Source organism: Rhinolophus sinicus, linkage group LG01 (assembly GCF_036562045.2).
Source record: "Rhinolophus sinicus isolate RSC01 linkage group LG01, ASM3656204v1, whole genome shotgun sequence".
Taxonomy (NCBI): domain Eukaryota; kingdom Metazoa; phylum Chordata; class Mammalia; order Chiroptera; family Rhinolophidae; genus Rhinolophus; species Rhinolophus sinicus.
The window spans coordinates 192,873,531-192,900,565 of NC_133751.1; the positions used below are offsets into that span (position 1 = coordinate 192,873,531).

At 34.8% G+C, this 27,035-nt stretch overlaps 1 protein-coding gene across 6 annotated transcripts in view; it reads right to left on the bottom strand.

The window, feature by feature from the left end:
- USP37 (ubiquitin specific peptidase 37) overlaps nucleotides 1-27,035 on the bottom strand; it is a 77,264-nt gene that overhangs the window by 4,702 nt on the left and 45,527 nt on the right. For 5 of the 6 annotated variants that reach the window (XM_074313360.1, XM_074313372.1, XM_074313366.1 and 2 more), the window contains 11 exons: nucleotides 26,644-26,761; nucleotides 25,303-25,382; nucleotides 22,801-22,965; nucleotides 20,992-21,057; nucleotides 18,135-18,276; nucleotides 16,166-16,421; nucleotides 7,945-8,111; nucleotides 5,575-5,635; nucleotides 2,262-2,377; nucleotides 880-949; nucleotides 423-561 (listed from right to left, as the gene is read on the bottom strand). In XM_074313360.1, the coding sequence (XP_074169461.1) occupies nucleotides 423-561; nucleotides 880-949; nucleotides 2,262-2,377; nucleotides 5,575-5,635; nucleotides 7,945-8,111; nucleotides 16,166-16,421; nucleotides 18,135-18,276; nucleotides 20,992-21,057; nucleotides 22,801-22,965; nucleotides 25,303-25,382; nucleotides 26,644-26,761 (1,380 nt within the window). The remainder of the gene's footprint in view (nucleotides 1-422; nucleotides 562-879; nucleotides 950-2,261; nucleotides 2,378-5,574; nucleotides 5,636-7,944; nucleotides 8,112-16,165; nucleotides 16,422-18,134; nucleotides 18,277-20,991; nucleotides 21,058-22,800; nucleotides 22,966-25,302; nucleotides 25,383-26,643; nucleotides 26,762-27,035) is intronic. The other variant, XM_019741852.2, reaches the window with a different exon arrangement.

A 27,035-nucleotide genomic window follows, 5' to 3' on the forward strand; every position in this document is an offset into this window, starting at 1 on the left:
ATTTTATTCAATGAGCAGCTCATTCATTTGATCACCATCTTAACCCGAATTGCTGATTTTTGAGAACACTAGGAGGGAGGAAGCTGGCAATAGCTAGCTTTCATAAAAATGCTATGTGGTTCCCATGGATATAACTCAGATCTTCTAGCTAATACAACTGGAAGACCAAAAGGGTTTATGAGAAGACAGCTTCTATTATAAAACAGCCTTAAGCTCTGTATCTAAATGCAACTATGTGATGAGTAATTAATGAACATATTCTGGACTTATAAGGAAATAATCAAGACCTGAGCCCTAAGCAAAGGTTAACAAAAACCAAAAATTATCAATCAATTAAGTGATAGAAACATTTTATCCTTCAAGGAAGAAGAAAGAGTTGGGTGACTTTTTCAGCCATGGTTTCAGATCTGCTGGTTTCTCACTTGTGCATATAAAAGAAGATGTAACCACTCCGATCCCGGTCACTCTGCACGGAAGCCTCTTGGATTTTCGATACCTCGAGGTCATTGTAAGTAAACCAGGCCTGCTTCTTAATGTCATACACATCACTAATGTAATGACCTGAAAGAAATCAAATCAGAAAATTCAGGTTTTTAAAAAACATTATTGACTTTTTCTTAGGTACAGGAAATTTCAGAAAGAAACAGCCACCCCATACACCTTACCCCCCCAAAATGTTTCTAAAAACCATTAAAAAAACATGTACAAAAATTTACAGGAGGAATAGATTACACCAGAACCACTTTTTTGATAAAAGGTTTCAAAGTTTTTCTTCATGCATTCAACTTACACCTCACAAACTAGGCAAAGAGCGACCTAATAAGGAGTGAATGCTGGTTACTTCATTTATAAAATGCTGACCTCATGATGTCCATTTACCTGAAGAAGAAGTGCTACCAATGTGACTGACAACACTGATGAGCCGATAGGAATGAGGAAGATTTCCTGTCTGGAAAACAGAAGTGGGCATGACTCTTACCTCTTCATTTGAATCAAAGCAAAATACTACATTTAAATTTATTATCAAAGCTGAGATGGCTAACTTTTAGTGTGTGTGGTCAGATTTAATAAAATATCCAGTGGTTGGTATTGTTCATATCCTTTGACCCAAGAATTCTACTCCCAACTAAGAATGTATCCTAAGAAAATAATTCAAAAGGAGAGAATACTTGTATAAAATTATTTAGTGTAGCATTATCTTTAGTAACGAAAAGTTGGAACTAACAATAGGCCCAATCATGGTTAAGCAGTTAGTGCTGTAGCAACTCAATACAACGTTCAGTTATTTTTAAAAGAATCACGTGGGTCTCACCAAGATGTTACCTTGTTTTCAAACCCACATGAATGCACACAATAACCACAGCTCCATAAAAATGGTATGTTCACAGTTAAGTACTGGAAATAATCAATATTTAAAGATTTTTAAAAACGCTATTAAAATACTGCTAGTAGAAAAATAAAACAAAACTAAAAAGGGATATTCCTGCACAGAGGCAGCACTATGAGGTACAATTTTGGGAAGAAACGTGTCATATGTAAACCAGAAACCATGAAAATATTCCTAAACTTTGATGTAGTAATTGACTTCTGGCGACTTACTTAAAGAAAATTCCTAAATATAGAAAACATTACAATCTTACAAAATTCTTCAATGTATTATTTATCACAGTGAAAAAACAGAAAAAACTTAAATCCTCAATGTTAAAAATAAAATAGTATGTTCATTTGAAAAAATATAGTATAGCCATTAAAAATAAAATGTATTAACAATTAGTCTTTAACAAAGAGGATAAAAATTGTATACTATGATTTTTTTAAAAGCATACTTGGGGGTAGGGATGACAAAAGAATATGTCAAAATGCTAACAGTTTTGTTAGAACAGTGGGATAAAAAAATTAATTTTAAAAGAATAAAAAAAAGATTCTAATGTGCTCTAGTTAATATCATTAATTCAACAGTTTTCATAGTTTTGGTAGAGCTAAGAGGTGATTTAATAAACATGAGTTTGAGAGGCATGTTACTCAATTACCTAACATGCACATAAAGTGATTAGAATGTATTTCTGTTTTTGTTTCATTTTGTTCTGAATCTTGTAAGAAATGAGGAGCAAAGGACAAAAGAAAGTGAAGCTCATTTCGTGGCTGCCAAAGAGGCAGAAATGAACCTGCAATAGAAACTGATAGTGTGGCCTTTGAAGATAAAGAGCAGGAGTGATACTGACTATTGACCAGTTCTACTCCGGAAATAAAACGGCACCTACCTCAGCATTTCTTTTCAGTTCCTCAGCTTCAGCTTCTGTGTATTCCATATCTAAAACATCCTCATTTCCAGAGTCCTCATCAGAAGCCAATGAATCCAGAAAAGAGTTGTTAAATTCTGAAGAACACAAAGGCACAGTCTTGTAAAACTTCTTGGAATAGACACAAAGAAATGATTAAGAAAATAAAAAAACAGCTTGAGGATACATGTTATCATTGTAAGAAAACATAAAACGTATTATTAGAGTTCCAATTCACTCAACAAATGCTGGGGAATCACAATTCAGGCACCACTATCTGTAAAAGAAATACTTTTTCTTTTTTATATATTTATATATAAGGGCATATAACTCATGTAAGAAAGGAATAAAACTGAAGAGAATATAATTTGAAAGTTAACCCAACTTTATTAAATTCCATATTACATAAACCATATGTTAGATTTGAAGTACATGGTGCATATTGTAAGTAACACCAGTAAATATAAATTACCTCACAGAAAAGAGGTCAGTATCCTTTCATTCTCTTTAATATTAAATCATTTTTTGGAAATTTAACAAAAATAAAGGAAATTCAACCTTTAACTCTTAAATCTCACCTAAAAATACACTAAACAAACAAACAAACAAACAAACAAACAAACAAACAAATCCAAGATCCACTTTTTTTCTTTAGTAACGTGCTTCCACTGGAAGACTCCATCTTTACTAATTGCTTGAAATAAAGACTTCCAGGAGCATTCGTACATAAATGGCTCTTTGCTTTGAAATATAATTAATTCCACTAAAATCACAGCATAGAGTTGTTGAAAGGACATGACTACCTAAGAATGGGAAGAACAGGAAAAAGACTATGGCCTCAAACTTCTGGAAGCTGAAAAGTAGATGGGTAGATGGACTTAGCAGACCTAAGAAACCCAAAGCCAAATCCTAAGCTAGTAATGGAAAAACTGAGAACCAATCCAATTTATATCACAGAATCTTTAAAAAACATACAACTTGGAAGCACCACTGAAACTGGAGGCTAAGGGGAGGATAAAAATAAGGATTAAGTGAAAGCTGTTTGAGAAAGATTCCTAGATCCACTTTCCACCACTTCATGCTGCTAGGCAATGACAGAAGTCTGGAGCTCTTTATTCCGTGGAGAGGGTAAAACAGTCTCTGGATTGCGGGATGTGAGGCACAGAGGAAGCCATGGGTACCATACTGAAAATGGGAGGAGGTGACAGTTTGCGTACTGAAAGATGACTATAACAGCCCCCATCCCTATTCTTATACTTGGCTCCCAGAACTCTGGCCGCCACATCTTTTACCTTTAGGCAAAGGCCAGAGATTAGAAAACCCTTCTTTAGGAATCTGACCAGTCCAAGAGAAAGGATAAAATAGAAACATCCTCCTCCAAATGGTCCCATCCTGTAAAACTCAAAAGTTGTCAAGCCCTAGTTATTCATGTGCGCAGAGCTTCCAATCATCTTTTCAGTCCCCTATTCTTAACCATAAGCTGACAGTCAAGCATCACTAGATAGCTAAGGAAAGCGTCTAACAAGAAATGTAAAGACCGTAATAAACACACAGGACAGAGCAATTGGGAGGAAAGAATCTATTCAAGAATAGTAAACTTGAAATAAACAAACTATATTTAATATCCTCAAGAATTGAGATAGTATTGCTTCCATGAACCAAACCAAATCAAACAAAAACAAATAAAATACTTATTAAAAAAGGAATATTCACAAAACAAATCAGTTCTTAAAAATTAGAAATATGATAGAAATAAAACCCTCAAACGAAGGTTTGGAGTTAGAGATAAGGTTGGGGAAACTTCCCAAGAGTAGAGTAAAATGACAAAAAGATGGAAAACTAAAGAGAGGAGATGAGAAAATTAAGAGGACCAGACTAGGAGGTCTGGATAATAGGAGTTTCAAAAAAAGAAAAGAGAGAAAGTGGAAGGCAGAAAATTAGTGAAAATATCTTAGAATTCAAGGACACAAGTTTCTAGATTAAAATGATCCATCAAGTGCCCAGAAGGTGGACGAAACAGACCCATGTCAAGGCACATCACCATGAAGCTTGATCACAATAGAAACAAAGAGAAGATCCTACAAGCTTTCAGAGAAAAAAGAGGTCACATCAGGATCAAGAACAAACAGCTTTAGACTTTTCATACAGCAACCCTGCAAACAAGATTTCTCCCATCCAGCAGCATAAAGTCGGCGGGAAACAATACTTTCAGAATGACTGTAAACCTGGAATTAATTCTATACTTAGCCAAGCTATTAACCAAATACTTAAATATAATGAAACTTGCAAGGTCTCCAAAAAAATCTAAGTCACATCGCCTCTTTTTCAAGAAAACTCGTGGGGATGCTCTCTTATCAAAGCACAAGCAGATGAAGAATGAGGCAGAGTGAGACAGGAAATGGGAGATCCAAACAGAGGAGAGAATCAGAGGGAATTCCCAGGGGGAATCAGAGGGAGCTATCAGGATAGCTGTGCACGGATGTAGAGGACAATTAGTTCACATGGGAGCAATATGACCCAAGATGGTCATCACCACAATCAGCACCATCTTTTTAATCTGAGGACAGGATGCCTGGATGAGCCTAGCTTGAATTCTGATTTGTAACTGTCTCAACCATGTGCTAGTGAAATTCTTGCTCTTTCTCCATGCCCTGGTGTCTAGACCACCCTAGAACACTCATTTTGCATCACCAAAGTGTTCTGTTTTGATCTATTCCTGAGAGCTGGAGAAAGGCTACAGTGATCTAGAAACAGAAAATATAGTGAGCTTATTTCCTATGACTACATGCCCCTGTGGACTTCCAGTACCTGGTTCATATATTAGTTCTGCCAAATGCCATGACTATGGTGAACCTTATGCTTCTGAATTCTCACTCTGCCCACTGACTTCTCTAGAGTGAGCTCTGGGGAAACTGAAGCTACCTTATCTTCTACCAGGAGTCTCTTAACAGTAGCAGTACTGCTTTCACATAGATGGATTACAGACAGACTGTCCTTGCTAATTAATTAATACATATATATATATATATATATAGTTTGTTGCTTTAGGGATATGGATATAATAAATGTGATTTTTTTTCAAAAAGCAAGTTACTGATGAATACAAATGTTAGAATAGTGGTTTCCTCTGGCAGGAAGGGGGAAGGACGGGTATCCAGATAACTTCTAAGATTCTATTTCTTTACCTAGGAAGTGATCAAATTCGTTATTAAAAATAACAAACACATTTTATACGTTCCTCTCTGTGTGATACATTTCATCATTTAAAAAAATGTAATTAAAATTATCTCCACACCTTGAAGACTTAACTCTGTAGCTCTTTTGAGGTCATCATCTTCTTTCTGTTCCCAAACCTCCTAAAGAAACAAGAACAAAACTAAGGTAGTTAAAGAGGTAGTGATTAAATTTATTTAATGAGGATAAAATTAGTTGCTGTGAAAGTATTTGCAAATATTTTCCATAATCTTCTGGATGCTTGGAATATGACCTTTTGAAGGATCTAAAGAAATTCTTTACTTCCAACACCATCCTCCTAAAACATAAACTTGGGGATTAAAAAGGCTTAAATGCTGTCTCCTCTAGTCAGTGACATTTGGCTTGCCAACCTAAAGCCATTCAATGTGACACTATGACGTCATCCCCTTTCTTCTTACACATACGAAATAGCTGGCATATAGCAAATACTTAGTAAATTGCTGTCTTTCCTCTACCCTGATTTATAGTGTTTGCCAATTTCCATGGTATAAGCATTCCCACCGTGGCCAATTTTAAGCAATCAAGGTGACACTGAATGCAGAGTTAGAAAGAGGTGTGTACTAGATGGCTCTCCGAGCTGAGACTGAGCTGGCTCTAGCACACCACTGACCCTAAGTCTATGACAGCAAGATAAACAATATTTCCACAGGGTATTAATTCATAGATTTCTATTTTTGTTCTTGCTAAAGAAACCAAGACACATAGTAAGTGCTCAGTAAATACTAAATGAATGCTGTTGACTGTTACTTTTCTAATACATCTGAGATTTTCTTAGAAAAATTAGTACCTCTGAAAACGTCTCAACTAGATGACTAATTATAAAAAGGAATAAGGAAATGCTGACTATAAATATCTCCCCTCTCATCTTCAGAGAAAAGAGAATTTACAAACAACGTATGAATAAAGAAAAAATTTAATTTAAGCAACTGTTTTATACTTTCCTCAATTCTAGACTTGTGTTTAAAGTTAGTAAAGTATGTAAGAAGCTTAAAATGAGCTATTCTGAATTACAGTACTGGGAGCACTAATACTGTGTTCAAGAAAGCAACTGAGATATTCTCTAAGAGGAAATAAGATTAAACTTATTCAAATATATAAAGTCTATGCTGAAGCTAGGTCACTCTCTTTTAGTTATTAATAGAATGATGTGGGTATATCAAACTAAAGAAACTTCATTTTATAACCCACCCCTCACATCTGAGAAAAATAAGAGTTTTAATTCGGTCAGCTCACAAGAAATAACATATATGTCTTTCATCTATGAAAAAAGAGGGGTGCTGAATTTTTTCTTTCCCTGCACTATAAGGTACTACTTTAAGAAGTCAGGCCTTGTTTTTTTACATTAAAAACAAGTTTTCTTAAAAAAATGATGACTACATATTATTTGTAAAATAGTTTGACATGTATACATCTTGATAACAAGGCAGCCAGGGAGGTACTTTCTATAAATAAAATGATACAGAACAGCTGGCTTTGAAGTGGTTTTAAAGCAGCAGTTCTCAACCTTAGCTGCACATTAAAATCAATGGGTGAAGTTTTTATATATCACAAAAATCTAGATGCCCAGATCAATTACGTCAGAATTTCTGAGGGGCAGAACCACCCAGGGATCAGTATTTTTAAAAGCTCCCCAGATAATATTAATGTGCAGTTAACCTTGAGACACACTGTGCTAGAGAAGTTAGATTTCTTAATCTGATTATTTGCACACACTAAAACTGTGCATGCATTCTAGGGAGTCTTGGTAAATTTTTATTACTAACATGACTTGGATTGCATAGGATTAGACAACCATGAAAACACCTTTTAGTCAGATACCTCAGGTGACTGCAATAGTGCAAATCAACCAACTCTGGCAAATATAAGCATAAAAAACTAAAAATTGAAGAAAAGATTACTACATAAGGAGCAGGTATTAGTCTATGAATAAAATCTAAAATTCAGATAATATTCCTAAGAATTTTGTGTTCAAATAATTCATAGGAAAGGACTCATATTGTGAGAAAATGACCAAAATAAATACATTGCATTAAAATGAACAATAAAATCGCGGTGGTATACTGGCTGCATGTACAGCATGCAAAATAATGTTGGCCTAGGGTGATCTATAATAACACATCTTGCTTTAGCATGCAATGAATTATAGTAATGGGAGGTAGCCAACAATATATTTTGTTGCATTTGGATTTTTAAAAGCAGAAAAACTGTCAATGTTTCTGTTTCAAATCCAATGCAAAGCCCCAAAGAAGTTTTTTTGTTTGTTTTGGTGGCTCAATGACTTACTGTATATAAATCACCTGGACACATAGTAAGTGCTTAACACGTCAGTTAATTAATTAATTAATTATTATTATTATTCTATTTCTTGGGAAAGATAGGTATGGAGAAAGTAGCAATATAAATATCTTACCTGCTCCTGAAGGCTCTGAGCCAATGCCTGCTGAAGCTCTTGCTCTTCCCGTTCACGCTCCATATCATACTGCTGGAGCCAATCAACCTCTCCTTGAGGTCCTTCTGGGGTTTTGTTTTCTTTATTCTCATCACAGTCTTTAGTTATCTCCGTAAAACTGGCAGGATCTGAGGAAGCAGAACATAATATAACTGGGAAATCCTCTCTAATAAACCGAAATCCCTGGATTAGAGTGACATCTACTGTTCAGAGGGAAACTTACATAACCTCAGAGGTAACTTTCTTGGGACATACAATTTATCTTACTACATCTAGCTGAGGGTTTCTCAATCTCAGCACTACTGACACATTCTGGGTGGGACAATTTTGTTGTTGTTGTCGGGGGCCTGTCCTGTACATTGTGAAATGTTTAGTAATATGCCTGGCCTCTACCTAGTAGATACCAGTAGCCTCATCCCCCTCCCTAGTTGTGACAACCAAAAATGACAGACATTGTCAAGTGTCCCCTGGGGACAAAACTGCGCTTTGTTGAGATCCACTGATCTACAGCAAGGGTTCTGAAATTTAACCAATCACCAGAAGCACTATGGTTAGGATGGAAAAGAATTAACAGCTATATTCATAGGTCATAATGTCACATGATCAAGTACTAGGAATAAACTATTGTTAGAGTAAATGAAGAATGAGGCTAGAATTATTAAGCTAATATTGAGATTTTCTCATTTATTACAATGTATATTAAATGAGTATGCGTTTTTACATTAATAATCAACTTAAGTCTTGTACATATTCTATATCAAGAGAGTTTCATAAAATATGTAATAAACGTTTCATGTACCGAACAAGTATATAACATATATGTTTAGAACATTCATCCAGGGAGAGAAGAAAAAAATTAATCATCAATTTCTTTTTGTTCCTTCTCAGTCTCTGGACTATGGCTAACTGGGATGGGATAAACAGTATGGCCATGATTTTGTTCTGGTTATTTGAATTGTGTTAGCAACAACATTTCATTATCATTTTTAATACTGGTAAGTATTAAAGATAAGTGGGGAGGACTTTCCATCCATCCATCCATCCATCCATCCATCCATCCATCCACCCACCCACCCACCCATCGCTAACCTTTACCAAAGCAAAAATTCTTAGCAAAGAAATTTTCATAAAGTATGACTGATCAATAAGAATTACCTTTACAGATTAACCTTATATGTATTGTTTTAAAATTAGTATATATCGTTTACCTGCCTCCAAAATGCATTTTAACCATTTAAATGATAAATAGTTTTCCACACCACAGGCAACTTTGAAGTTTACGGCATCTTGGCTTTAGACTCTAAATTAGCAACTAGTCGTCATTTTTTCATTGTATTGAATTGCTGACTGAATATTTACCACTAAAACTAACTCAATATTCATTAAAAGAGGCAAATTAAGGATATATTAAGTACAAAAAGCAGTATGATCTCAATTAAAAAAAAATAGAGTCACTTCCATAACCTGGAAGAGGCAGCTCTGAAGACTGTATGGTTCTGCCCATCCTTTGGCCTTAGCTTACTAGACCAGGAATAAATATTTGTGTTGCTCAATCAGGTAAGTTGTGGAAATTTGGAACTGAGACATTCAAAGTTAGGTAATGTTGAGCATTTCAAGGGGAAGAAAGATTTGAGAGTTGAGGCTACTATTTTAGGGCATAAGATGAATATTATTACTTTTATCATCAAAACACTCATAAAAGGTGACAGAGGTACAACTTTTCTTAACCAATAGTTTTCACCACTCAATGTACCAATGTACCTCATACAATGCTGTAATTACACTAGCAACTAATCCACATGATAGAAAACAAATAAAGTTCACTTTGATATGCTAAAATTAACACACATTTGTCTTTTGGACAAGAATATCAGATAGATACAAAAGCTACTTAAGATTTATGGGACAAATATGACCACAAAATAATGATGCACTTTTAAGGAACTTGCACAGTGAATCAAAAGGGAACTATGTGTTAAAACTCAATATTCTTAGACTGAATATAACATCTGCCTCTGCCCCTGCCCCCCCACTGAAACCTGTTTCTAACATTCTGTATTTCAGTGAATTTCAGTGAATGGGATCACTGTCCACAGAGTTGTTGTTTTTTTTTAAGACAGAAACCTGGGAGTCATTTTTGACTTCTCATCTACCCCTCATATCAGATAAATCATTATTTTCCAACTATCGCTTGAACCCACCAACTTTTTTCTTTTCAGTGCCAAAACGCTCGCGTAGGGCAACATTAACTTTTGGTCTGGACTATTGCAACAACTTCCTAACAGGTCTCAAAGCATTAATTTGGCTCTTCTCTAATTTATAAGCTACATTACAGCCAGAGTGACCTTTTTCAAATATAAATCTTTATCAAACACCTGTTTGCTTAAAAGTATTCAATAACTTCCTAATGCTTTTGAAATAAAAGTCCAAACTCCTAAACATGGCTTTAGGCCATGTAAAGACTGGAGAGTGCGTATCTCTCTAGTCTCACCTCCTGCTTTATGCTCCAGTCATACAGACCATGCTGAATTTTTTTTTAGGTCTACTAGTTTGCCATGGCCTGTCTCATATGTGGGCTTTTGCACACTCTTCCTTCTGGCTGGTGTCTGGAGACAGTGAAACCTTACTTAACCCTATCCCTCCTGTTCCTCTTCAGTTGATAATTACTCTCTTGAGCCCCAAATATTGATTAGGAATCTATTACGCGCCAGGCACGGTTGCAGAAGCTGGGGATACCGTGATTATTAAGGCAAGATAGCTTGCATTCAGGGAGCTTAAACGCAAAGGCTCAGGTGAGAATGAGCTTCGCATATTTGAGGGAGAGAGAATACCAGTATGGCTAAAACAAACAGTAAGTGAAAGAGCGGGGGAATGGAGACAGGCTATGGTCAGAAACTTGGGTTAAGTGCAATAGGAAGTCACAATAACTTTTAAGTGACCGTGTGATTTATGCTTCAGAAAGATTACTTTGGCCACTTTGTTCATGAAAGGTCTGTAGGAGGAAAGAGTGAAGGAATAGACGTTGGAATCAGTTGTGGTAGCCCAGGTGAGAGATGGAAGATAAGAGTTGTAGCCATGAAGATGTTGATAAATGGTTGGATTTAGGATGTATTTTGGAGGTACATTTGATTGGACTTATTGATGGTGAATGCGAGGTGTGAAGTAAAACAAAAAAAAATCTAGGGAGATGTATTTTTTTGGCCTAAGCAACTGGATTTATGATGGTACCATTTGCTGACATGGGGAAGGAATATTTAGGGGAAGGGGGATAAAAATTAAACATCAAATGGACATTCAAGTAGGCATTTCAACATACAAGTTCAAAGCTCAGGGGAGAGGGCTAGGCTGGAAATACGACTCTGATCTTGTGACACCGGGGTACTGTGAGATCACTTAGTGAGAGCGCTTAAGTAGAAAAGAAGACACAGCTAACGACAGTGTCCTGGGAATACTCCAACAATTAGAGTTCTGATGAGGGAGGCAAAACAAACCAACTTGAAATGAGTAGTTGTTTTAGTAGGAAGAAAACACCCCAACAAGTGTAGTACGATGGAAGTTCAGAGAAAAACGTTTACAAAGTTTTAAATGTGAAGTAGGGAGTGGTAGGTAGATTGTGTGAAATACTGCTAATGTAAACTTGATAAAAACCATATAAATGGGGTGGTGGGGAGGAGAGCCCACTTGGAGAGGGCTGAGAAGAGCATGGAGGTGGTAAGAAAGTAGAGAGAATGAATTAAACAACTCTCAAAATAATTTTGCTGTGAGGGGAGCAAAGAAAGGGGGCAGTAGCTGAAGGGAAACATAAGGTCCTAAGAGGGTTTTTAAAATATGGGTGATACTAAAGCACAACAGGAATAATTTCAAAGAGAGGGAAGACTTGATGCAGAAGAAAAAGAGCATAATTTCAAGAGTGAAAGTCTTTAGAAGGCACAAGTGAATAAGATTCTGGATATGAATGGAGGGACTGGCCTTAAATAAGAACAGGGACTTTTCCTCCTTAGTGAAAGTGAAGGCAGCGCTTTCATCTGATTGCATCTATTTGCTTTGAAAAGTATACTGCTAAGTTATGAATGCAGAATGTGTGTGAAAGGAAAACAGGAGATTTGAGGAAGAGATCATGGAGACTGAGAAGAGAAATTTACTAAGGAAGTATAATACAACTAGTATAATCGAATTTGGTGCCCATTTAAGAGTATAATCACAAATTTGAGGAAAGTGTAGTCAACGGCTTTGTGATTTTTCTCCAGCAATCTTCAGCTGCTTGTGAAAGTAGCCACAGAATAAGAAGCTAATTGAGCTGAGAGTTGAGATTTTGTGACTGTGACAGAAAAGTGAACAAGGAGCTAAAAGAGTACCACAGTACGGCAGATAGACTGGGGAAGGACGTGATAAGAGGGAGGTGATGAATAGCAAAAAAGTCAAATGACTGGAAGTCTTAATGACACCAAGTAATCATTGAAATAAGGCTATGACAGTAGGGTAGCTAAAGGAGAGGAGGGTTAAAGAAGGCTATTTGAGATCAAGATTTCAAAGGTGGTACAACTACTGATGGTAACTAAGTCTATGGAAGTGGCTCCCTAACTTTAGTATCCTTGAGCATCATTTGGAATCAAATCGCGGAATGTTGAGCTCCACATCTAGAGTTGTTCATTCAGTAGCTGTGGGGTAGGGCCAAGAAAGGCATTTCCTGCAAGTTCCCACATGACACTGATGGTCTGGGGACACACTTTGACAATAACTGGTCTAGGGTATGACTTCTGTTAGTAATGAAGATGGGGAAGAAGATCTACTGAGAAACTAGGCTGGTGAAGGATCATTCATGAGGATGCTGAAGGCCCTAAGAATGTTGAGGGGAGTTGCTGGAAGGTAAAAGACAGCTACAGGAAGAGATAAGAGGTGGCAAAGGCTGACGTCATGTACTTCAAAGCAGCCTGAAATTCTGTAGGATAAAAGGAGACCAACCGTTGGAAATGGCAATGGGTAACAAGGAGAAACCTATTCCATCTCTAGCCTCTAAAGTTTTAGGGTATGGGGGAAAAAAACAGCTTATACCTAAAAAACAGTATGACAACAAAAAATGAGAGCCTTTCAAAGAAAAACTGGCCTTAACTAGAGACCTAACAACCAAATACAGTGAGTAAACTTTGGGATTTAGGTTAAAAAAAAAGGTATAAAAAATATTTTGGAGACCATCAGGGAAATGTGTGTGGGCTCTATTTTGGAATTATATATAGAACTGCTGTTAGTATTCTTATTTGTGATAATTGTTATGTAGGAAAATTTCCATATACTTAGAAGATTTAGGCTGAAGTGTTTTAGAATGAAATGTCATGATACCTGCATTTCAAATGGTTCCATTAAAAAAGAAAAGTGTGTGTGTAGTCTCTAAGTATGGCCTCCAATGAACCATGCCTACCAGTATTCTTACTCTTGTGTAGACCCCTCACAATGAATCTGGACAGATCCTGTGAGTGCTTTAACCAATAAAGCACTGTGCTAGAATTGATTCCATGCACATTTTGAGCCTAATCATTAAGGAAGCCTGGCAGCTTCCCCTTTTGTGCTTTTGGGAGCCTTGAGCTGTCATGTAAGAAGCCTGGCTATCCTGCTGGAGAGACCACATGGAAAGGAAGAGGCCCTGAGATTACATGAAAAGATGAAGAGAAGATGGGGAGGAAGACGGGCAAGGGGAGGGGAAGGGAGGAATGGAGAGGGTATCTAGCCATCCCAGTGGGCCCTTCTAACCAACATGCCAAGGTAAGCCATCTTGGATGCTGTGGCCCTGATAAGCCCCCGCCAACATCATGCGGAGCAGAAGAACTACCAGCTAAAACCAGCCAATCCATAGAATTATGAGCGATATTAAAATTACTGTTGTTTTAAGACCCTAATTTTCAGGTAACTGCTGCACAAACACACACACACAGGGTGGGGTGGGTAGAAAAAAGAGAATCTGAAATTAATGAATCTAGGTGTAGGATATATGTAAGTGTTCACTATTTATTCTTCAACTTCTCTCCAGATTTGACTCATGGAGGATTTAATATTTGATCATTCCTTAGAATTATTGTTAATTTTTAAAGTATGACAGTGGGATTGAGGATATGTTTTTAAAAATGATTTCTTACTTTTAGAGACACTGAAACCCTTAGTGATGAAATGATCTAGTATCTGGGATTCACTTTTAATTAATCCAGGGAATGGGGTGTAGAAGGAAGCTGTGATACAGATGAAACAAGACTGGATTTTTTTGGGTAATTATTGTTGATAATGGGTACAAGGGGGAAGGTTCATTGTACTCATCCCTCTACTTTAGTCTTTGCTCAATATTTTCCATGTTAAAAAAAAAAAAGAATTGAAAAAGAAATAAAAAAATAACTGCAGGAGAAGCAACGTCTTTAGGTTTCAGTTATAGTAAGAAGATGAATGGAATAGTGAGGTTAAAGAAACAGGAAACACAACAATCGTGGCCAGCATCCAACTGGGGACGATGGTAACTAAACAATAGAGGCTCTTCCATATAAAGTACTTACAAACAAGTTCGTTCTCACCAAAGCTGCTGTAGTTGTAAACCACCTGAGATTATTAATGATTTTGATAACCTCAGTGTTTTCCATTGGCATAGACAATCTAGAGCTAAATGTACATAAGAATAACTTCCTTTGTTAATTTTAAGGAGATGTGGGACTGAGACAAAATTAAAAGAGCTGAAAGCAGGAAATAAATCAGCAAGGGACAAACGCACTAATATTAACCAATGATACCTAAGGGCAATAAGTTTAATAAGAGAAGGGGATTTCATAAGAATACTTGCATCAAGAAGGAATAAAAAGAACTCTGATAAACAAAAATCATCAGTTATTCCCCCCAAAAAAATTGAGGCTGCAGTAATTCTTATTTCACTTGCAAATAAAATAATTCAAAATTGATGAGGCCCTAACCCCAAGAATACAGAAAGCAATTCTGTGATACACTACTATTCTCTTCATCTCCAAAATTCTAGGTTTGATATACTGAAACACATTAGCTAGCTAAATGATACATATGTTAGAAATATAAGGATAAAAAATATCAGAGTTGGTGATAGGAAGTAGTAAAAATTTTCTACCTAAAAATCTTAAAATACCCATCGTGCAAGGCAGAGGTTCAGCTCTGCTGTTCCCACTGACAACTTGAGAAGTAACAAAATATAATAATTACCACAAAAATAATTTTTATCTCTATAAATTAATTACCTAATATTCTATTCTCAACCTTCAGAAGTATGTCTGGTAGATCCCAATATAGAGATAAGAAAACTGAGTATCAAAGAGGTAAATGACCTATTTAGTAATTCATAGCTAGTTAGTGGTATAGCCAAGACAAGAGGCCCAAGATCTGACCTCTTAGTTGAGTGATTTTTCTACCATTACGAAAGGATGAACCCAAAAGAGAATGGAGAACTTGAATTATTTATGCAGTCAGCCCTCCGTATCCGTGGGTCCTGCATCCAGGTTCAACCTACCACTGATTGAACATACTTTGAAAAAAAATTGCTACCTTATTGCTGATATGTACTAATAGTTAGGCCTACAATGGTTGCATCTAGACTGAATGTGTACAGGCTTTTTTTCTTGTCATTATTCCCTAAACAATACAGTATAACAACTATTTACACAGTACTTACATTGTTTTAGGTATTGTAAGTAATCTAAAAATGATTTAAAGTATACAGGAGGCAGTGCATAGGATATATGTAAATACTAAGCCATTTTATATAAGGGACTTGAGCATATGTGGATTTCGGTATTGGTGGGGGTCCTGGAACCAATCCCCCATGGATACTGAGGGACGACTGCACACTAAAACTTGTTCAAATATAGAAAAATTAAGAATTATTCACTCTTCTGAGCGAGCAGTGGTGAGAGAAAAGTGACCAAAAACTGACACAAACTTATTAAATGCACATAAGAATACTGACTTTTCTTCTGATGTACACCCAAAGGGTATAACAGCCTCTGGGTACTACTCACATTATTTATTTCTCATTTTTAAAACTGTTAAAAAGAAAGCACGAAAATATCATTAGCTCCGTTATACATGATACAGATCCATTTCACCTCATTACTCAGAAGCCAGGTATCACTACAAGGATTTGGAACACAAGTGTGCCTTCTTTAACAGATATTTTCATTAAACCTACCTGGCTCAGTGATTGTTTTGGGTTTCTCAGTTTCCACTGCATCTGGATTTTCAGGTATTTCTTGAATATCATCCTCTGCAAATCCGGTATCTGGGCTGCTTGTTGGTTTATCATCATCTTCATGACTCAGAGATGGTGAAGCTTCTCTCTTACTTATCTCTAGGACAGCTGCCAGAAGCTCTTCTTCACTCATTCCATCAAATCCTGAGTTTTCCAATTCAGACTTATCAGTCTCTGTTCTGCATGATTTTGAATCCTGAAGAAGAGAGTTACTTTTATAGGAAACTAGAATGAGTACAAATATAGCAATCTTAAGATTTTAAAGTGAGTTTATTTTATTTCTAGAGTTTCCTTTCTTTGATGCTTTGGGTTATTTAACTATCAATAACAATATAAAAACTTACTAGCAAACCTAATATTCTTTGAATAATAACTACATAAAAATACATGTTTATTTTCTTGATTATAATAAGTGTTAAGTATGTTCTTTGTAGAAATTTGGAAAATATATAAAAATAGTAAAACAAATTCACTCAAAATCCATCAGAGATAATACTGTATTTTCTTCAGATATACATGGATTATACTGTAAATATTCTGTCACTATACCTAATATTCCTTTTTAAATGTTGGCAAGTTTTATTTTCTTCTAATAAATGAGAAAATAAAAACTACATCAACACTATGTAAATATTCATAGTTATTTTCTGAATAACTTTTGTTTCTGGGAGAATTTTTGATTTTTTATGATTTCTCATTCAAGGTAGCAACCACAAACACTTCTAGCTTTAAAGTAAGATGGGAAACAAGTCAGAACAAAAAATAACTACTAAAATAATTACCTTACTGAAAGGGAGATTTAAAATCAAACAGTTGTATAAGATGTTGCAAACTCCTAGAAAAGCTTGTATCTTCAAAGTATTAGCTATCATTATGTGTCAAGATAGAAGATAATGTAGTTATGCCTTCATACCCATTATTCAAACCTTTAGTTTATGTGGTTGGCCTGTTGACATAAAATGTTTACTATGGTTCTCTCATTTAACAACTAGTACCAAAATAAAGCAAGTAATAATTTGAGGACCCATATGTTAAAGGAGCTTTGAAGGTTAATAGGAGAAAGCAATTTATCTACAACTTTCATTTCTTAAGTCTTAATCTTGGAAACAAAAAAGCGACCATTATGTAACTTTACCTAACAATTGTCACACCAATACTTTAAAAAAAGCCCATCAATAGATGAACGAATAAAGAAGATGTGGTATACATATACACAATGGAATATTATTCAGCCATAAAAAAGAAAGTAAATCTTGATACTTGTAACAACATGGATGGACCTGGAGGACATTAGGCTAAGTGAAATAAAGACAAATAACATATGATCTCACTTATATGTGGACTCTAAACAAACAAAAAACCTCAAGCTCACAGATACAGAGAACAGATTGGTGGTTGCCAGAGGAGGGTGGTGGGGGGTGTGTGTGTGTGAAAGATGTCAAAAGATAAAAACTTCCAGTTATAAAGAAGTCATGGGGTGTAACGTCCAGCATGGTGACTATAGTTAATGATATTGTATTGCATATTTGAAAGTTGCTAAGAGAGTAGATCTTAAAAGTTCTCATCATAAGGAAAAAAATTTTTGTAACTATGGATGGTGATGGATGTTAACTAGACTTACTATGGTAATCATTTCACAACATATACTATATCAAATCCTTATGTTGTGCATCTGAAACTAATATGTTATATGTCAATCATACCTCAATATAAAAAGTCTCAATCCATCTTTAAACAGACTTGTTTTGTAGCTACAGAAGGCACAGTCCAAAACTAGTGTGAACAGATCCACTGAGTTTATGATCTATGTTGTATATTAAGTTTGTTGGTGCTGGTCATGAAAGGCATTTGTTTGGAGAGTAAGAGCTATACAAATCTTTGTCAGAAATTTTGATAAGAAATTACTTACTTTTTCCAGGTCTTCCTGCTGCTGTTCGCAGCCTGCCATTTCACAAAGTCTCTGGCTAAGGGCCACAGAGCGTTTTAGCTCATCCTCACTGTCTGAATCAAGGCACAAAGCCAAGGAGCTCTTGGATTTGAAGGGGAAATTCCTGTAATTCAAGAAAAAAATAAGACCCTATATAAGTCTGATAGATATTTGTCCTTGTTATCTTTTGATGCATAAATATAAAAATAAAACAAAAAACTTTTCCATTATGGAAAATGATTTAACAAGAGAAAAAAAAGATATACCAAAAAGTTATATTTAAGCATTACCTTTGCCCCACTCCAAGAGTCATGCTTTGAAAATTAGACAATTCTTATGCTATTACATATCAGTAAACCAATCACTTTGTGCCTTTTTTCTTTTAATGATCAACCCCAAAGTTTGTTATTGTTTTTATAAAACAAGTACTCTACTGAATGCATGCAGACATAGCAATGAATAAATGTTTTTGACAACAGAGTACATGAGGACTAATTTTTGATCTTTTAAATTATGATCCATGTGTTTTAAAATTAACAGTAACATTCCACTTATCCAATTATGTAGGTCAGATTTCTGGCAACCTCTACCTTCCAGAGTACAGGGATTCAAAAGTAAGAAAAAAGGCTTCTGAGGAAGGCAGCAGATTCAAAGCCCATGCACTTTACTCTTTAGAAAGGGACCCTTCATTCCCAGGAAATGATGTATAAAATAATGTAGCAAGTTCATCAAGAAATGAGAGCTAAAAAGTGACAGAGAATAACCACAAAAAAGGCAATAAAGAACTATAAAGTCATTTAATATAAAGTTAAACTGTCTTGTAAGAATTAAGAGCCTCTGAGGGCATTACGATATTAAAACAGTGCAATAACTGATGCTCAATGCTCATTCTAAGTCATTACAACATATTTAAGTTATCTTCAGTATATTTTATTTAAGAATATAAGAAGTTCTGTAAAGTCACAGAGTATATAACCACCTAAAATGGTTAAAAAAATTTAAGATTAATGCTTAAAAAGGCAAGCTTCAGTTATATAAAAATTCATTTATGTGGAATATCAAATATCATTCTTCAATGATACCAGATAAGTAAGGTGTTACTGTGTTGTCTTCTAAATGAGCTGAAAATAAGCTAAAGGAAAAAGTGGTAAAGGTCCAAGTGTACAAATTTTCTTTGATGAAGGTTAACATAAATTCATATGCTATACTAAAAAAACGTAAAATGGAAATTGGAAAAATGCAATTAATCTAAATGTGAAAACTGTAAATAAACATACAGAATGATGGCACCAAGAAATAAGAGGCCACAATGGAAACCAAGAGAACTGCATAGCAATGTAGATCAAAGAAAAGAGGCAAGTGGTCAGTGATAAGCCCAAACATAGTCTGTGGCTGAGAGCAGCCAGGATAGCAGTGCACTCCAGCCCGAACACTTGAAGAGCCTCCCATTATGTCGTCAAAAAGGTTTTTAGTGTAACTTAGAAATAGCCAATTAGCCACCTTAATTCCTCATTTCTGATTTCGTGCTTACCAATGCAAAACTGAACATATTAATTTGTTTATCCACGTAAATACTTTGCTGAATGAGGGTGACACCTGGCTACTAATATGCCAGGGTCAAATGTGACAAAGGACATTGTAGAACCAATGATATTCGGTTCATAACTCAGCCTCTTTTAAGTTTGATCGGCATGACAGGTCTTCTAGGGCCTAATCATCCTTTAGTGACCAATTCTCAAATTCTGATACCAATAGACCCTGGAGAACAGATGACCATGCCAAGTAAAATGATGCCCAATGAAACCATCTCTTTCTTGAAACTATAGTGATCTGGTACATAAAGAGTGCATTCCATTAATAGTTACTATATTCACAGAAGGCAGCTTGCCTGTAGTAATGAAAAATATTCATCCTGTAAATGCATCACTTGCTCACTTTCTAAGCAGCCAAGTGGTATTGCTCATTTGTATCTTGAGAACGGGCAAGAGTATTCATATCGGTACCATTTCAGATTTCTAGTCATGTTAGTCATCTGGTTTTAATTGCACTGAAAAATAATTAACAGGAGGAAAAGAAAATAGCAGTTCCCAAATGTCATTTTATGGTTATATAAGCCCCCCAAAACCCTTAAACAACAAAAATGTCTCTTTTCTAAAAGTACTTTGGGACACCAAATTTTTAGAAAAACTAATTTTAAAGATCAATGACAAGCAAGTCATTTAGAATTGTCCAATCAGGAACTGTCACTCTAATTTAATCACGGAGGAGGTATATTAAAAAAAAGTATTTGCTTCCCTTCTTGGACAAACTTTTGTTCTTAAGCAAAAATAAAGAAATATACTTGTAGAACAGCTACATTCCAGTGTGTGTTTGTTTTCCTGTCCCCTTTCAGAATAGCTCCAGTTCAGTGTCTAAGACAAGAATTTCCAGACTGGTTAACAACAGGTAAAAAGATATTTTGGGATCTCCATGCGCATCTTTGAGGAACAGTGCTTTACACCAACTGGGGGTTATTTCATCCCTTCAATCCTTAAAAATCCTCACCATCAGTCAATTTCTAGAGTTGTACGATGGAAATATTACAATATTAACAGATGATTTAAGAAGTTTTAGAACAAAATTTTGAGAGGATCATCTGAACTTGCTTCACTGTTAAAAACTTGTTATACCCTAGATTATAGTTTAAAGCAGATTCAGGAAAATTCCGAAGTATAGTAATACAGAGCAGTTATCATGCAAAAAGAGAAACAACAAAGAAAAGGGGAGGATACTTTTGGAAATTAGGGTAAGCCAAATCCTTAAAAATACAAATTTTGGGTACACAAGAAATGTAACTCACTTTGAAGGTGTAGAAGGGCTGGTGATGCAGGAATTCACCATTTGAGAGGCTTTCAATGGTCTAGAACTATCAGAAAATTAGAAAATATGTAATGTATACAATTACATTATTAAATATATATATATTTAACTTACAAAATGAATTACTCTGTACTATAGACCCTTATGTATCCTCTTGAAAAGCAAACAATTATAATATTTTTACTAGTGATAGAGGCCAAAAAGAAAACAAAATACCATCTCTGGTTCTCCCTGATCCAATGACCTCAATAAACAGCACTGGAAACAAAGTCAAATGTAATGCACATGAAAAGAACAATCTGGGAAAAATCATCTTGTCTCAGTTCTTTACTTTTAAACAATAAAATAATAATAGCTCTCATTTGTTGAGGACTTACTAGATGTCAGGCACTGTAGTAAGAACTCACGTATATCACCTCATTTAATGTTCACAACCACTCTATTATTTTCCCTACAGATAGGTCAAGGAATTTCGTCCAAAGTCTTAAAACTATTAAATTACAGAGTCAGATAGCCTGGTTTCAGGCTATCATATAGAGTCTACACTGATGGTTTGAAATAGTACTACTGCCAGAAAGAGTAATAACTCTATCAGCAGAGGGCAACCGCATCAAGCAAAAAAACAAACAAAAAACAAATGAACAAAACAAAACAAAACAAAAAAAACCCCACACATCTATTTCAAACAAAGGCCATAAGAGAAAATCCAGAAACACTAAGCCTCTCTGGGAACATGTCTTTATTAGTAGACCCATTGAGGCCTTTAGTGTAAACTTATATGATATAGTGTATATTTAAATTATTAACCCAAGGAGAAACACATTTTATAAAACTGCATCAATTCATGTTAGCAAATGTTTATTCACTTCCTGAAATGTCTATTATTCCATTTCAGCCAAGAAACCTGGCTCTTCCAGTTACTAACTTATAACCTTAAGAAAATTACTTAATCTACTTTGATCTCCTCTATAAAATTAAGAATTTAGATAAAATCTCTAAAATCCCATTTACCTCTAAAGTTCTAAACTTGATGATCATATCAAACTAGAGTTCAAGTATAAAAAAGAACAATATATGGCTCCAAAGTAATGCAAGTATTTAGAAGAAAGAGCAACATTCAGAGAAGTCCTAAGGTTTTCTCAGCATACATGATAAAGCAAAATCAAACGTAAAGGTTACTTCTTTTCTCATGGAAAAATTTTTAGGAGTCACTGAAGTTCTTCACTCCCAATAGTGACAATACACTTATGAAAACAATCTATTTTTGGGACCTCAGAATAACATTTAATATACACAGTTTCCCAAATTTGCATACCCCAAAGAGTCAGCAAAGGCATCTGTTAAAAATATCTATTCCCAAGCCCTAACTTACATCTAATGAAACAGAACTTCTAGGGAAAGAACATAAGAATTGGTAAATTTAGTGTTCAGGTGACTCTTATGAACATGCAAATTAGGTTTATATTCCCAAAATATATCAAACTGTCTTCTAGTGATCTAAAAGCGTAAGAGCATTCCCTAAAAAGGTAACTTACTATGAAAGGCAACTAATGTACTTGGAAGAATTTTGTTTAAAAATTTTATTACTTCAATTTATTACTACAATTATTTCAGTCAGGCAGTAATTTAATACAAAATCCCAAAATAAAGCAAAATTAAAATCTCCTTCTTGATCTGATTTTACCTGGGAGTCATGTTATCTATCTAGTTCAGTCATTCTTTTCATTAGATACTAAATGTTTTTCTACTTCAAAAGGGAAGGCAAAGAGATTCTCACTAAAGGGCTTACATTGCCATATGTGCACTCCAACCAAGGGTGAAGGGTGATTTTGTATTTTCAGTGCAATGAGACGAAAGGGTCAGGTATCTTGGAATGATGACTTGCTGCCCAATCTTGTTGTTAAGTGAGAGAGTGACATTGAAGCTGTATCGCTTCAGATGAAGAATGAGGATCCTGAAAAACAGGAGATAATGACATTACTAGTTTGTACATAATAGAGGTAGCTCTCTTATTGGTGAGATGAGATCACTGCAACTAACCATGTTAGATCGTTTTTGATTTAAAGAGTACATTTGGCCAAACTAAAGTTTTAGCCAAAAAACATTTACTGAATACCTGCCATGTGCTAAGCACTGTGCTGACTATTAAGAACACAAATAAAAATAAAACACGGGCATTGGGTGGATCAATGAGGTTTGGGTAAAATACTTACAATGTTCCTAGAAAAAAAAAACCATACCAAATAAAACACATTAGACAAGAACTCTAAATTTTTAAACGCTGATATTGATATTGGGTTAAAGCTTTAATTTATGTCAATGTTATATAGTTAAAAAAATTAGGTTTTATATAACCACTAATGATAATTTAAAGTGTTAAACAGCCCTGTGTTTGATGGTGACCTTTTTTTCAAGATGATTTCTGACAAGAACTATTCTTATTTCAGTGGCACTTTCTCTGAAGATAGCTAAGAGAAAAATGGAACATTTTTCTCCACTTAGAAAAAAGTTATATAAAATTTCATGGCACATCTGGTTTACGGGTCTGAAAAGGATTTTAACTCCGTAAAAACACTTTCAGTTACAATTGTGGCAAACTTTTCACCTCTGATACAGAACATAATCTCTACCTGATGAACTAGATATACTTCACAGTCCACAAGAACACTTTAACAACTGAATTTCAGAACTCTTATTGGAATAAACCTCAATTGTAGGCAAAAATAATGTCTGATTTATGGAAAACTGTTTCCTTTCTTACCATATACATGTACTTTCATCACAGAAACCACAAACTCAAAAATCTGTAAATTAAAATTATCAACTATATTTCTCTTTAAAAAGCATGTTAGAATTCATAACCTTCAAGTTCACAACTTCAGAGAACACCAGGATACAACTGATGTGAAGAGACTAAAACTAATGTCAAATATTTTGACTAAATTTTCAAATAATCCTACCAAAATAAAAGGTAATATGAAACAGACACATAGTTAAAATCACTGACCTGTAAAGATAAGGTGGACTACAAATGAACAGATTTGATAAAGATACCAGACCCTTCAAGAATAAAACTAGATTGGCTTCAATATTGAAATGAACAAAAACAAAGCAAATCCAATAATTAAGACTTATGATACAAAGGCTTCTATTTCACGTAAGTTTGGTATAAATTAACCTTTAACATAGGTGCCTACAAAACAAACAAACAAACAAAAAAAAACCCCAAGGAGAAAAATTCCCCTCAGTATTGTTTTTTTTCCCATTTGAAAAACCAAATAGCTAGACAATGGGAAAGGGAACTGACAGTCAGCTTGCCAGGTCAACCAGGTATTTTTAATTGTACACCAGTTTCCTTAGTTTAATAAGAGCTGGTAATAATTCTTTGCCTTAATACTTGTTCCCCCCACTCTCAATGCCTCAAAACACTCACAAATAGGAAAGAATAGGTCTCTTAAGAATTATAGACTATGGTCAACATAATAATAGTATTATGATTTAGAAAGTCATTTCTTTAAAAGAAATTCACTTTCTAAAAAGGAACAGATTATGGAATGCAAAAGAATTAGTCTCTAGGGATTAGGTTCCAGAAACTCCACACTTAGTCTTAGAAAAATTGAAGCTAATAAAAGAAAGTAAAGCACTCTGCAGGCAAAGTGCCACATAAATACTTAATGTTAATAATAACCTTGTTTGTGGTTGAGATCTATTCTTGGGAAGAACTAAAAGCTGTCCTATAATTACTTCATAATTTTTCTAACTAGTTAGGTTTTACATTTGTTTATAGAGAACTAATACAATGTAAGTTAATTTCATTCCTAATTCAGAATTCTTATTACAGGAAACTTACCATCTTATAAGACCCTCTGAATAAACGAAAGTACAAATTGCAGAAAATTACTCTTCCTAATTTATTTTCACACACATGTGTATGTGTCTGTAGCAGACTTTTACTGAAAGTCTAGGATAAGAGAAGGAAGCTACATTTCAACACTGAACAACAAATTATAACTGAATGTTATATATTACTGAATTAATTAACAATCTACTAGCTAGTCCCTACCATTATTTCAGTCTCACAAGCCATGTCTGCTTATTGCCATTTTCTTGGAACTCTCAAGTTCTACATTCCAAATCCTCTTCCTTCCTTATGTATTCTAGTTTTCTATCATGTACGCTTTTTATACATCAGCTTTGCTGATTTTCTTTATCAATTCTTTTTTGGTAAATCTCACTTAGTAATATTTGTAAGCACTTTAAAGAAGAAAAATTAAAGAACAATTAATTTTACCTGGGCAGCCTATTAAATTTGTGCCTGACAACAGCACACTTCCCACCACACTTCTCACAGGAATACTCAAGTTCTTCTGCCTGTAAAAAGACAAGAAGGAAAAATAAAGAAGTATGAAGTTGAATCAACATTACCCCATTTAATGCTACTCCTCTTCTCTAGTCATACTACTTCAGTGGAATGACAACTCTGACCAGTTTATATTTTGTGTCTAGTCACACACCTTACCAAATTAAGACCTAATCCTCAAAATATAGTTATATCATGCCCTATTTCAGAATTCCTAATTTCCTTTTTTACCAAGGAAACATCTCACTTTATGACAGTAACTAGACTACAGTAGCAGATTCTCAACCTTTTCCCCATGGACACACAAGAACTGCCAAAAGTATATCCAGACTTAACATTTGGCCATAGCAGAGATAAGATCACCTTCAGGTTAGGCGGTGTTCCTGGTCTGTTAGGTGTAACTCTACCCCTTTCTTATAATGGAACTCAATCTTCTGGTGACAGCCCACTAAGAACAACTGCTCTAAAAGGACCCAAGTTTGGGGTGGATAGCATTACCTAGAGAAAACTGAAACAAGAAATCCTTAAAAAATGGGGGTAAAGATACATAGAAAAAGCTTCAAATTCTACGATAATAACAGGAATAGTAAGGAATGATTAAAACAAAAAGAAAAGTATTTAGCTTTGGGTGGAGCTAAATGTTCATCATTTAAAGAACAGGCATTTTTTTTAAATCTTAGGAAGACAACCCTGACTATTTGCTACAACAAAACAAGAACCACTATTATAAAGACTGGGTGATCCTGGCAGATTTCCATCAGTTATAAGGACTGCTACACAACAGGTCCAATTATGCCCCAGAATATCTATAACAGTATATCACAGACACAAATATTTATTTACAGCTTTGGATAAACACGACTCTTCCCTTTTGTTTCTAATAGGGTACACACAACCTAAGGAAAAGCAAAGAGTATTTTTTTATTTCTCAGAACTTAGTATACTAACTTATACAGTGTCTCCAATTTTAATCCACATTACCAAATTTTAGCATGTGTTAGTTACTTCATGCTTCAAATTAATATGTTTACAAATAACTACTTCTAAGTCTAAAACATTTATTGTTGAGTCAAATGTATAATCTACTTAAGCAATCAATTTTCTTCTTCAATGAGTTAACAATTAGATTTATCAAACTTTTAAATATTTATAAATATTTCTCATGTTTTTCCCTGCAAGTAATTTTTTCCAAACTCTGCCTTACAGAAATCAACTTCAAATACAATTATCTATAAAATTCAATTATGTCAAAATACTGAAAAGATTATTTACCCTAAAGAAAAGATCAAGAGAATCCTGAATTGAACGAGGAGGGAGTGGCTTTTTTCTTCGAGGAAGGTCAATGGAGAGGTCATTAAACTGTTCTCTTTTGGGAATAATCTCTCCACATCTGTAAGAATAAAAGACAACAAATGCAAGCATTTAGAAGTCTAATTACTATACAAAAGAAATACAAATATACTCCAGAAACACTGTTCTCCCACAGAACTTAACCAGGTACTGACAGACTGACTAGGCATAAGAAATACACAACATATAAAACTTTAATCATGCTTACTTTAAGCGTATTAAATCAATACAGGTAAAACCTCAACTGCAAGTATTTAAGCACTTCCTTAAAATGTGAAAAAGCCTGAGGTACCAGTATCCTGCATTTCTGAGAA